Source organism: Accipiter gentilis, chromosome 28 (assembly GCF_929443795.1).
Source record: "Accipiter gentilis chromosome 28, bAccGen1.1, whole genome shotgun sequence".
Lineage (NCBI taxonomy): Eukaryota > Metazoa > Chordata > Aves > Accipitriformes > Accipitridae > Astur > Astur gentilis.
In genome coordinates this window covers 1250917-1264061 of record NC_064907.1, presented here as the reverse complement: position 1 = coordinate 1264061, position 13145 = coordinate 1250917, and the positions used below count along the sequence as shown (strand labels likewise).

Genomic DNA, 13145 nt, shown 5'->3' with positions numbered 1-13145 from the left:
TCAGTTAGATGGCAAATGGCCAAGGAAAATGTATAATTTGGTGGGTAAAGTATTTTTCTCTCACCTTGGAACAACAGATTTAGTTCAGTTGCGTTTCTATGACACATGATAGTCTTAACACCATTCCTATTGGATAGCAGCTGATACCAAAAAAACACCGTACTTTGTGAAATTCAGCACATTATGGAAAATTGTAATTATCTGATGAGGGGAGACCACAGGCTAACCTAACAAGGATGAAATAAGCACTCAGCTGGGTGTTTCCTTTAATGTACAACTTAGTTATATTGGCAAAACAGCAAAGGAAAGTCTGCCTTGTAGGTGGCAACATTGTACTAAATTTGAATAGAGGTATCTGCCAGCCCCTCAACCTACCAAAACAGAAACAGTCACTTTTCTGAGGAAAATAGAAATAAATCCAATTGTCTGTTTTGAATTAGAAGCCAAAAGAACTATTACACACGTTTGTACTATTGAAGTGCAATAATAGGCAATCTATGCTGGCATTTTTAAACCCGCCTTTCTCAAAACAGATCTAGTATTTGCATGCCCAGTAAAGTTGCCTTGCCCCACCTGCTTGGGGGAATGTGGGTGGGCTGGGATAACAGGCTTGAGGTAACAAGAGCTGGAGTTCATTTCATTCCTTCAGCTTTTGTTGGACAATCACTATCTTCAAGCTCCCACCTCACAGCCATTATTTTTTAAGTGGATGGGATTAGAAGAAAATCCATCCTATAACTGGCATAAAGAGGCTGAGCTTGACCTCCAAGAGACAAACAGAGGTGGACAGATGGTGGTCAAGTGAACTTGGCTCTCCCAGGTATACCAATACTTGTAAGTGGGCCAGCCTTAAGCTCTTTTTGAAAAGCACTGCAAGGCAAACAAAGGTAGTTTATATGCCACAACTCCTTGGGTCTCACTAATCTTCTAGCATTTTGAAATGCACTGTCACTCAGGTATAAAATGAGGTTTTGATTCCTGCCCAGATACATGCATTACTTGAGAAATGTTTCATGATTGGCACATTATACGAGAGTCTGAGCAGAAATGAATGAAAACTCAAACAATGGAAAATCAGCCAACATGCAATAATTTTTCGTAGGTTTTTGTGAATTAAACATTTGTTAAGTGCTAAGCATAAAGAATTTCCCAAGATAAAAAGGAAATTAACTAGTCACCTTGAGATTTATCTATCTTAAGTTCCTGAACAAAGTTTTGGGGTTGATTAATAATGTTAGCATTTGTAATTTTAGAATTTGGTTACTTTATGTATGGCCTATGAAAAGCTTTTCATATTGATCGTGTGAATAAAAATTTTATGTGATAGTTCCCACTTCTGAGCTCCTGATGAGAATTTTTGTGGAAGTGCAAGGTTAGATAGACAGAGTTCTGCAAACATAGACGCTTTAACTAGGTATTTCTTTTCAAACTTGCTTCTTGCTGTAGTTTAGGAGTGCCTTGCTTTAGAAAGGTCTTTGACTATTAATAGGGGGGTTTATTGGATCTATGGGGGAGACTATTTTGCCTCCAGTCCTTACAAATATTGCGAGAGGACCCACTCAACTGCTAAAGGCAGAAAATCGGAATTCTTGGTTGGATGCCTATTTTAAAGTAAAGCACAGAGTCAGTTAACTTGACATCTGCACTGTATTCCTCTGCTTAATGTGGAGTCAGTCAGCTGCTTTTGCAAAAATCATAAAGGGCCTTGTATTCAAGTGTGGAAGATGCTTCTCTTCCAGTGAAATTAAAAGGGGCTGGAAATGTTCATTCTTTTGAAAATCGGGCCTTTTCAGTTTGTGCCTTAGCTCCTTTATCTGTAAAATGAGGTTGTAATGTTCACTCACCTCTGTGAAGAGCTTCCAGATTCATACATGAAAAGCACTATGTCAGTAGTTGGGCATGGTAGTTAGATAGCAGAGCATGAGAGCAAGTAGTTCATGCATTGCTTAAAAACGAAAGAAGTGCAAATGTGAAGAATCCCTTTGTGGCCAAGCTGTAGAACAGATCTGAAAAAGTCAAAGGAAGGTTATCAACTTCCATCATTCTTCCTAAGAACAAAAAAGTTAAACCAAGATTTGTATGTAACCATTTTCTTCCCTGCTTGACAATGCTGCTCTTCACTGTGGTGAAACTGAGGTACTGTGGCATTTCTGATTCTCCTGTAAAACTGATTGATTTCACGTGTCATCTTATGTGGTTTGTTTTCTTTTCACCTTTAGAATTACCAATAGAGGCTGATCAATATGAAGATGGAAAGAAGGAGTGCTATTACAATCTGAATGATGCTAATTTCTGTGACAATGTGCTTACATCCAATGTAACCAAACAAGAATGCTGCTGTACCTTGGGTGCTGGCTGGGGTGATAACTGTGAAATCTTCCCATGCCCTGTCTTTGGAACTGGTAAGAGGAGGCCTTCTGTCCCTTTGCAAACTTTTGAAGCATTGTGTTTATGTTAACAGTAGCATGCTTTGCCTTCAGAGAAGGCTTGCCCATTAAATCCCATATTCTGTAGTATGTAGTCATGACTTAATCACGGGAGACTTCCATGGAGGAAAAATTAATAGGAATAATTCATACCTGGTGTAAATCCATTGACTTCACTGCAGTTACCCTAAGGATAAAAACAGCCTGTTACTGAACAGCATTATCTCCAACTGATTTTAAACAAAGATGGATTCTCACAGAAGCTTTTTCCAGATGCTATGGTAACACGTTAGAGTTTTCCCACAAGCTGGAAAACAAAGATAAGCATTACAGCGTTTTCGAGTCTGTAGCTATTCTTTGTAATATTTCTACAGCACTACAAGTTACTGATGTATATTATGACATTAGTATTACATTTTGCTACTTACTGAACAATTCAGTTAATCATGTTGTCTGCAGACCATTGTTTAACCTCTAAATATCAAATTAGAAAAAAATAGCCATATGATATTTGTCACAAATATTGAAAACAGTACTTGAAACATAAACAGTGATGGCTGAAATTCAGAATCCAGCTGGAAAAAGTCATATAAGAGAGAACATGTGTAAACTTTTGGAGATTAAATACTAAAGATTATTTTTTACACAAATGTATCACCATCTTTAATTCCTGTGTTAACTATACTTTAGAATCAGTGAAACTGAAATGAAATGTGCTACAAAAAGAGCATCTCTGCTTGGATGGGTTTATTTGATTCTGTATAGTCTCCAAGACACTTCAAATAATTTCCCTCTGTAATCCACACCATGTTCTCCTGTTGCAGTCAATTAGTGTTTTTCCTGTATAAGGTCTGAAGAATGTGGACAGGGGGTTGTATCTCAGTTGGGGTATGACTAGATTGCAGCTTGCAGTATAGCTCAGAGAGGCCCATGTTAGCTTTAATTAAGATAATTTGGCTACTGGTATTGTTATAACTGCACCATGAAACCCAGTAACGAGTACATTCTCCTGCCAAGGAGCAAGAGAAATTAGTTTGCATGGAGCCCTGTGACGCTGTGGGTACACTAGCTAGGTTTTGCAAAGCTAGGTCTGCAAACTGAGAGCAGGGAAAAGTCAGGCTGTAGTGTTAGCATGCCCCATTCAGCTAAAGGTGTGCATGATTGCCTGATAGATGTGAATAAGGCAAAATGTCACCTCAGATTTCTCAAAATACCCTGAAACAAATATGTAACATACGTATGTGAGTAACTTTTTCTTAACAGCAAAAATTTTTTGTTTTCTCTCTCTCCTAGCTGAATTTACTGATTTGTGTCCTGAAGGAAAAGGTTTCATTCCCTCTGGAGAATCATCTTATGGGCTTCTTGCTCAGAATTACAAAGGTCAGTACTGACTTGTATTAAGTTTAATTATTTCAGAAGTTGTGGTAGTTGATTGACTAGAAATGTGAGCCAGCAATGTAAACATACTAATTCAAATTTTATTAGGTGACAAAACCAGCTTGTGATATGAAACATTACTGAAAATCATCATTTGACAGATTGTTAAGAATGTCAATTATACAGTCTCTGTAATATTCTGTTTTAATTTATACTAAGTGCTATATACTATGACAGTAGGTGCTGAGACCACAAACCTCAAATACTCATTTACATATGAAATACAAAGCCACCTTAGATTTGTAAATAAATGTATGGGGTGTTGGGAGAGAGAAGAAAAGTTCTGTTAAACATTAGACCCTACAAGTGAGAATGAGTATAAAAACTGAAGAGAATTCAGCAATGATATTTTCATTACAGAACTTCATGGAATAATTATTGAACAAAAGACTGTACAGAATTATGAGTGATAGAAGGAGTTCGTGGGTGTGGGCAGGAGGGAGTTGGCATCACTAAAGGAAGAGTGACATCAGCAAAATTCCTTTTCAAGTTTAAGAAGTAGCCATCAATATTAATAATTTGTGAGATTCATTTGCCTTGGCATAAACAGACTGTATTTTTGTTAGCTAAAATGAAGTCAACATATTATCTTTGGGTTACATAGCAGCTACAGGATCTTTATTTAGAAAAGCATGCATTTTATATATTTGTTCCTATTGGAATTGCCATTTTATAAATCAAGAACTAAAGGTAGAAAGTACTGTGTGTTTGTATCACATAAAAATGCAGTAAAATTTACTTTTTTTTAAAGACCTTAATAGAGGCATAGTATCATCACATGGTTGATAGATAAGCATTTGTCAGAGTTGCTTCTAGCTAAATCACTAATCTGTCAGACCTGATTCTGACAGATGACAAAAATTGGTGGGACTTGAAAGATTTTGGGGTTTTTTCCCAATGATTTTTATGTGTACCTTTCTCCAACTATCCTTCCTCACTGAGTAGGATACTACTAGGTCGGTTTTCCTGTCGGGTTAGTGAGTAGACCATGGTTGAGTTCAGTTCTCTGTTCTACTAATATTTTTTTGTGTTACCCTCAGCAGGTGTTTCTTTGCATGTGTAAAGTGCATGGGACATGGAAAAGATACTAAAGGTTATAAGGCACTAATACCCAGATTTGTTCAAACTAATGTGGGTGTAAGACCTCCACTCTCTGGAGGTGTTGCTTTGTCCACCAACTTGGAGTAAAGAACAAAGTGCCATGGGATGAATCCAGATCTCAGACCGATGGTAGCAGGGCCCAGTGCTGGACAGACTGACAATTTACATCAAGACAAGTCAGTACTGTCACAGAGCTTATCTTAAAGGACCTAATATGTCCTGAGAGTATTTTTGTTCAGGGACTGTTTGAATGTGTTGTTTATCTTTGCAATGTAGATTCGGGATATGCAGTGTGTACAGTATGTCCAAATGTGTCTCAGAGAAAATCTGCATTGTTTCTGTTGTGCTAACTCAGGGTTGATAGTATCTCTAGCTGCCATAAATATTGAAGTGTGGAAATAGTTAATCTGGAAATATCTTCCACAAATCTTTGCCATAATAGGACTTTTTCTGTTTTCAGTAAGTGTATTTTGTAATAACCTTAGGAATGGCACACAGGACAAACAATAAATAAGTACTTTTAGTAACTGTTACATTAACTCATATGTTCCTGTTGCTTTTGTCCACAAGCTTCTGCTTGTAGGAGCAGCTCCCATTTTCTCAATTGGAATTATCTGTCAGAAGTGAATATACTCAGCTAGCCTTCTTTGACTCTCCTCCCAGGCTTTCCCATTTTTCCCCAGTTGCAAATCCACATTCCATAGGAAAAAGACAGAGGTGTACATGACACTTCTTACTAATCTTTGCATTGTTCTTGCTGCTAAACAGTCAAACTTAAAATATTTAATGTTTGAAGCCACTTAGTGGCTGGAAAAGTGGCTGTAAAAATAGCTTTATAGCACTTTCAGTTCTTCTGGATAAAGTAAGCTTTTGAATAATTCACCTTTAAAACTTCTGTACAGCTGGAAATGACAGCTTTTGGCTAAAATCTGTGTTGCCCTAGAGTAAATGGGGAGTAAATCTATAGAAGACAGTGGATTAAGACAATTGGTATTGAGAGAATCACCTACTTTACATTGTGCTTTTTATTGTCATTTTTAATACCAGCCTAGCTTTAACAGACTATTCTAGGTAGGTCTAGCAAACGAAAAGTAGGTTGGAAAAAAGAAGTGAAGGGAATTCCAACAGAAACAAATATATAAATACAAGACTAGGAAAAAATATGTACAACTGTGAAAAGCTATATATGAGTTAGCATATACTTTCCATTAAACCTCTGAAAACATTTAGCCTCATTTGAAAGTGTGGTAGATTCTCTTTGTCAGCTGTCACTAGGTCTATAGTAGTTTCAGGCTTATATTTAGCAACAGACACAATTGTTCCTGCGTAGTAGGAAGTCTCCACAGAAACTGTGTATATAGCTTTGAAAAAAAGTCACAAGCAGTGCAGATATGAAGATTCCCTACCATGCACAGCAGAGTCACCAAACTGTATGGAGAGAGCAAAGCAATCACAAAGTCCACCCATAAGCATAACTGCTTAGTTAGTTTTGTAATTAGATGGTGTGATGAAATTAGATCCATGGTGGGAATCCCTTGGATAAAGTAAATTATACTGGAAAATACAGGCCATATTCTTCATCTGTTTTGCTTGGAGCTGAGAGCAATGTGATACCAAAGGAAAGAAAGGGGAGCTGCAGATTCTTCCAGTCTCTGTGTGCCACAGGACTTATTCCGACAAGGGAAAGGGAAAGTCATGGTCCACCAGTATTCCCCTTCCCATTCTGGCTACGAGCACACTGTAGCCTCTTCCGCACCAGTTTTTTTTCCTGTGGATATCTGTGCTCCTGGGGCCCTCTGTTTAAAGTGAAGTTTGCTTGAACAAAGAAGTGTATAGGCTTTATTCCATCTTCCTCCCCTGCGTGGCCTCATAATAATTATGGTAACACAACCGTTAATGTTTTCTTCCCAGATGCTGATGAATGCCAACTCTTTGGACAAGAAATCTGTAAAAATGGCTTCTGTTTGAATACACAGCCAGGTTACGAGTGCTACTGCAAACAAGGCACATACTATGACCCTGTTAAGCTCCAGTGCTTTGGTAAGTTTATTTAAAGTGGTCTTGTCATTATAATGGTATGCAGATGGGCAAAACAAGCAGACTTATATGGCAGGATTCCCATCAGAACTGCGGTATTGTCAGCAAAGGGAGGAACACTGGGCCTCTGAACTCCTGTAGCAGCTTTTTAAGAGGCATTGGGTCAGTTCCCTTCCCTTCTGCTTGGCTGGGCAGCAATTCTGGCTGACATGGCGATGGCATGTAGAGCAGGGTTTGCTTTATTTGCTTCCTTTTTCAGCAAATTGCTCCCAGGAGTTTGCATCTCCAAAACAGTCCCTTGTGCTCCTTTGAGTGCATAGTCTAGAGCTGGTACCAGTCTTTATGCAGGCCACACAAAGTGATTGGAGGTGGCTCCCTCCCTAGATGCACACTGCTGCTTCATTCTGCCAAGGTACAACTTAGCCTTCTGTACTTTGTACATGGGGTAAGCAGTGAAAGCCTGTATGTTGAAGCTCACCTTTCATTTGGTAAGTGTGCTGGGTTTACTATAATAAATCAAGTTAACGCAGATTTATTTTTTTTCAAGGACAGATATTTTCCACAAGGAGTTAATATGCAATGTGAAATTACAGTTTGGGTCATTGATAAGCCCATGATAGTCTGCACAACCTTGTACTCCTTTGGTTCTGGTATTCAGCTGAAAATTACTCATAACCATGACCCTGGCTTTTGGTTTGTAAGCAGAAAACCATGTATAATGGGCAGAATAGCATAATGAAAGGAAGTAATTTCTGCAGCCACAATAAGAGAGCCTTTCACCTTGGGATTCTATGATTGTTCTTTACAAAGGGTAGGGGTTTTGCTGATTTAATGTAATTTATTTGAAGTAAAATGGCCTGCTCTTCCCTTTGAGCTAAATTTCTGCTTTTCCTCTGCAAGACAAAGTAAGGAATAGAACTCCTGGGGCTAGATAAAGCGATCCCTTCTCCTGTCCAGCTCATGAAAAATCTCAGAGTATGCCCACCTCTAATGCCTGCTGGTACTGTCCTAAAGAGATAGGAACATGGGAAGCACCTGCAGCTGTGCTGGGTGCAGGGTATGCCTGGCACTCCAATCCCGCCCCCCCCAAGCAAGCCTCCTCATCCAGATGCTCCCTAGTACTTGAGGATTAGCGGTCAGCATCCTGCTGATCTGTCTGTCCTTCTGCATGGGCACAGGCAGGATTTTGCTGCCAGCAGTTGGTATTTGTGTTAATTAACAGAAGGCATGCAGGGAAATCTGCTCCTAATATAGGAAAATATAAACATGGATTAACACAATTCAACTACTTTGTGCTGTCTCTTCCTGATACATTTCCTTCCATTTTAAAGACACGGATGAATGTCAGGACCCAAACAGCTGTATTGATGGCCAGTGCATTAACACAGAAGGATCGTACAACTGTTTCTGTACACACCCAATGGTTCTGGACGCAACAGAAAAGCGATGCATCAGACCAGCAGATTCAAGTGGTATGATCCATTATACATATTACTGAAGTGAGTACACCTCTATGAGGTGGTGCTGACATGGCTACAGACCCCAGTAAACTTAGACTGGGTCATGGTTCGATGACCCTGCTCTTTTGGAGGATTTGGGAAGGTAGTGCTTGGACCATCATTTGTTGATCCAGAAGGCATCGTGATGTAGGGTTCCAATTTGCCAATGCAGACAGGAAATTGCTGGAAGTATTAATGAGATTAGGCTTGGGCTGGGGAGTCTTCAGCCCCCCAGTTCACCAGCTCTGCATCTGCCTTGTCCAGCCTTGTAGGTAATGAGGCACAGCCTGCTTGCTGTCTCACTAAGGCTGGGATTTGGCTGTGGGCTAACGCTGGAGATTCAGTTTGGAGTGAGTGACTGCTTCTAACAAAGCAAGGAATGAAAACAGGAATAACAGGATATAGGAGGAAATAGCTGAAATTGTATCTGTGCTTTCAATTGATTAATATTGAGGGTACACCAATCACACATTTTCGAGCTGTGGGATGCAGCATCACTGTTAAAGTAAGGGTTTTGCATGTTCTTTTAGTTTCAGTAGACTGATTTCAGAAAAAGTTATGAGATTCTTAGAAATGTTGCAGAAATCGAGAGCATTATGCAGTCTGCACAGCTTTGTCTATGCCACACATATCTTTGGAAGAAATGTTACAATGGGATTGATTAATATTGGCACTGTAGAGCCATAAATTCAGATCTCTAGTCCCTGCAACTTGTAATGCATTTTCCTAAGATGCTTCTGTGAAAGCAAATGGGAATACAGACTGAACGCCTGCTGTGGTCAGTCCAAATCATAAGGCTGATACTTTTGAGGAGTAATGTGGTCATCCTCTTGCATGAAACTGTGAAAGGACCACAGCATTTCTATTGTTCAATCTTCAGTTAAACAAACCAAGAGCAGGATTGTCCTTTGGTTTCATCTAGGATGTGAAGATAATGCAAGGGCCCAAAGGGTCTTCCATCATGCGACATTGAGGCTAACACAGCAATGACCTTCTCACCCAGCACAAAGACCTCAAGCCTTGTATCACTACTAGCAGTGTCCTCCCTAACACAGAGGAGGAGGGGGCAGGCTGGTTCCTTTGCTGCCAGTAGAATTTGGAGTTGGTTGCCGAGACCCACTGCTGCTCTTCATTGTGTGTTCTGGCAAGTTCTTAGTAGTATAGGTATCTAAATGCCAATCACCTTTGCACTTTCAGAACTCATTATTTTACTCTTGAGCTAGGTTTCAATTTTATACTCACCCATGCACCAGTGCATCATGTAGAAATGCAGTAAATAGATATGCACAGACAAAACAGGACCTTGGTTTGTGACAACACTTATTTTTCACTCTATGTTGGAACAAAATCAAAACCTTGCAGATGTCTTTACAAAACAATTGTGCTGAGGTTTTTACATTCCAAGTGGAAGATTAAGTTTACAGTTCCTCTCCCTCTGATCAGCAGTGATCAGAGATTGCTAGGACTAGGAATTGTTCCTATTGAGATCTTTGTCAGAACTGAAATATTCCAGCTTTGACAAAACTGCATGTTTTGTCAATGTTCATAAAAATGTGACAGTAGTTCACAGCAGTATTCTGTCTCTAACAATAGCTGTAAGTAGATGATTAGGGACCAGAAGAGCAGATAAACAATACTTCTCCTTACACTCCCCAGCACTCTCCCAGCCCCCAGCTATTTTCAGCTCAGGGGATTTCCTGAGCCTGATGTAGTTTGGCTGTTCAGTTAATGGGACTCTCTTCCAAGTATTTGTCCAGTCTCCTGTTGAGCCATGTAAGATTTTTGTTCAGCTCTGCCCTAGCTGTAAAAGTTCTTTCAGATGCCATTGACGGCAATATAAAAAAAGCAAAATAACAACTTTTAAAGATTCATTCTGTGGATGGAGTTCCCCAAATATTCACCTCTGTCCTAACGCTGCTTTTTGTCAAGCTCTGTTAACTTCCATGAGAGCAGAGCTGAGTCGGTGTTAAGTGTTCAGCAATGACTACTGATCCAGGAAGTTTTATTTCTTGGGTGCCCAACCCAATGTGCTTTTAAATTGGCCTAATAGTGTCAAATCAGAACCTTTTAAGATTTTTGCAAAGCTGAACACTCAAGAGATGAGCCACCTCAGGCACTTTAAAATGGTCATGACTTCTAAGCTTAAATTTGTATTTAGCAAAGTCTGTAAAGCTAGGTTATTTTTCTAATCTAAGTTTAGAATATTCTGCATTATGCTAGTATCTTTTTTAAGTAACAGTGCTGTGATGACCTAATACTGTCTTCTCCATCAGAACAAACTGAAGAAACTGAGGTCTACCAGGATCTTTGCTGGCAGCATTTAAGTGATGATTTTGTTTGTAGTCGACCTCTGGTTGGAAAACAGACTACATATACTGAGTGCTGTTGCCTATACGGTGAAGCCTGGGGCATGCAGTGCGCACTGTGTCCTATGAAAGAGTCAGGTAAGGAAATGTACCTGTTGATTCTTGGAATGAAATCTGAAATACTTAATCAGTTTAATCCCTTGCATTTATATTTGGGCTAATAACATAAGAAAGAACAAAAAAACCTAACCCTTCCAGAACTAATGGAAATTTTTCTCATTAATTAAGGGGAAATCATTACAGTCTAGATTTTGAAAATATAGCTGCTTTTATTTTTTGGCACTTAACAAGACCCGTTTCCTTCAGGTGGAACTATCAGTGATTAGCAATTTAGTACCTTGGTGGAAACAGGAGGGCATTTTAAGGGTAGTAGAATTCCTTAACATGACTGAGAAATTAAAAATCAACTCTGAAAATAGAGATGCAGTTCATGTGCACACATACATGATACTCAACAGATTACATAATTGTTTTGGATCTTTGTTGCTGGTATTATACATTCAGATGCATTTTTCAGTGTGATATTCTGCCAGGCTGGGTGCAATTAGATGTGTTTGCTTGGTAAGTATTTGGTAAGTTGTGGTTTAGAATAACTAAACCTACCAAAGAATGAGTTGTTATTATATGGCTATATGCTCAGATGTTATGAAATGTACAGATGAGCAATTTAAGATAAATAAGGGAATTAGAGTACCAATAAGGACTGAACAATTTCCAGGGAATATAACAATGTTAAAGAAAGCTGACTGACAGTAGTATTTTTAAAATCTTCTTCCAAAATATTTCAGGTAGAAGCTTCTTCTTGTGGTGACTACAAAAGCTAAATGGATATAGAGAGAAATGTTGTCATTGACACACAGACTTATTTCTGGGGACTGGGGACTGGAGAAGAGACCAGTGGAAGCAGCATAGGTATATGTCATGCTGTGCCTGAGATATGTCAGCCCTGGTATACAGTCTGGTACCATACTAACTTCTTCCCCCATATAAACTATTCCAAGGCCTATTTTGGATGTAGCTTTCTTACTACAAATGTGTCTTTCAGTAATATGGTTTTCCCCGTAGGAATACCATGCTGCATTAGTAAAGCATTTTATTCTGATCATACCTGGATTTTTACTTGGGCCTGTGTTACCCTAACCATAAAGTTGTGGGTAAAGCAGTGCATGTTTTACTTGTAGCAAGAACCCTGGAGTTAAAACTACACAGAGAAGCTCAGTGAAGCATTAATGTGGTTGTTTGTGTCTGCTTGGGTTTTATGTTTTTATAATTTACTTGCAAGGTCCCTGAACCTGTTCTTATATATCTTTACTTGTTTGAGTTTGCTTTGGAAGTGCAGCAACTGAAAAAAGAGCTTGATTTTGATGATGTGGGCTGGAGTAAGTAACAGCTGGCTGATGCTTACCCCAGAGGGAGACTGAAGAAGAAAAACAGGGCATGACAGCAACTTGATTTATAAGATATGGAAATGCCTGAAATGTCTTTGTCAGAAAAAATCTTAGAGGAGGATATTCCTAGGTATTGAATTACCACACCTGCTAGAATAACAATTGCAATGGAATGAAATGTAGTGGTAAAAAAAATACAGGGCAATAGCTAATAGGAAGAATTGTTGCTATGACCTGGAGCTCCTCAGGTGGAAAGATAGAGCAGAATAAAGGAGTTTTTCTTTGTACAAAGTTCATCATATGGTGACAGTGACCCATCTGTGTCATGCAAGCATGCAATCCTGAGAGAAGGAAGGAAAGCTGTTGCTGGTAGAGACAGTTCAGGTAGGTATGAGACTTGCTTCTGGAGATTTCTAGCTAGTTATGTTTAAAGCAGGACAAATCTGAAAAGGAACAGAGGACTACCAAGATAGTTAGGCAATGAGAACCTGCCTTACAAGGGAAGATGAAAAAAGCCAAACCTAGATGCAGAACAATGGCTGCAAATGGTAAGACTTCGCTACAGCACAATCATGGAGGATTCCCACGAGCTTTTAGACAACAGTACTGATGTGAAGAAAAAATTAGAACAAGTTCAGTCTGAACATATTTAGGCTTGAAATTAGATGGATTTTGATCGTTAGGACCACAGGATTATGGAGCAGCAATCCTGTGACAACAGTGGGATGCAGATCCCAACCAGCTCTATGAAGAAACTAGAGAAATTAATTTTAAAAAATGACATGAAGGTTCCTGATGGATAACATGCTAAAAGTCACTTGGATGACCCTCAGTCATAGCTGAAGAGCATTATGCTGGATCATAAAAATCTTTCTCCCTCCAGACATAAGA

The 13145-nt window shown here is 39.1% G+C and overlaps 1 protein-coding gene across 8 annotated transcripts in view; it reads left to right on the top strand.

Annotated features, from left to right (window-relative positions):
* Positions 1 to 13145, top strand: part of LTBP1 (latent transforming growth factor beta binding protein 1) — a 205088-nt gene that overhangs the window by 177659 nt on the left and 14284 nt on the right. For 7 of the 8 annotated variants that reach the window (XM_049830887.1, XM_049830886.1, XM_049830883.1 and 4 more), the window contains 5 exons: positions 2220 to 2402; positions 3720 to 3806; positions 6876 to 7004; positions 8333 to 8473; positions 10774 to 10944. In XM_049830887.1, coding sequence (XP_049686844.1) covers positions 2220 to 2402; positions 3720 to 3806; positions 6876 to 7004; positions 8333 to 8473; positions 10774 to 10944 — 711 coding nt within the window. The remainder of the gene's footprint in view (positions 1 to 2219; positions 2403 to 3719; positions 3807 to 6875; positions 7005 to 8332; positions 8474 to 10773; positions 10945 to 13145) is intronic. The other variant, XM_049830885.1, reaches the window with a different exon arrangement.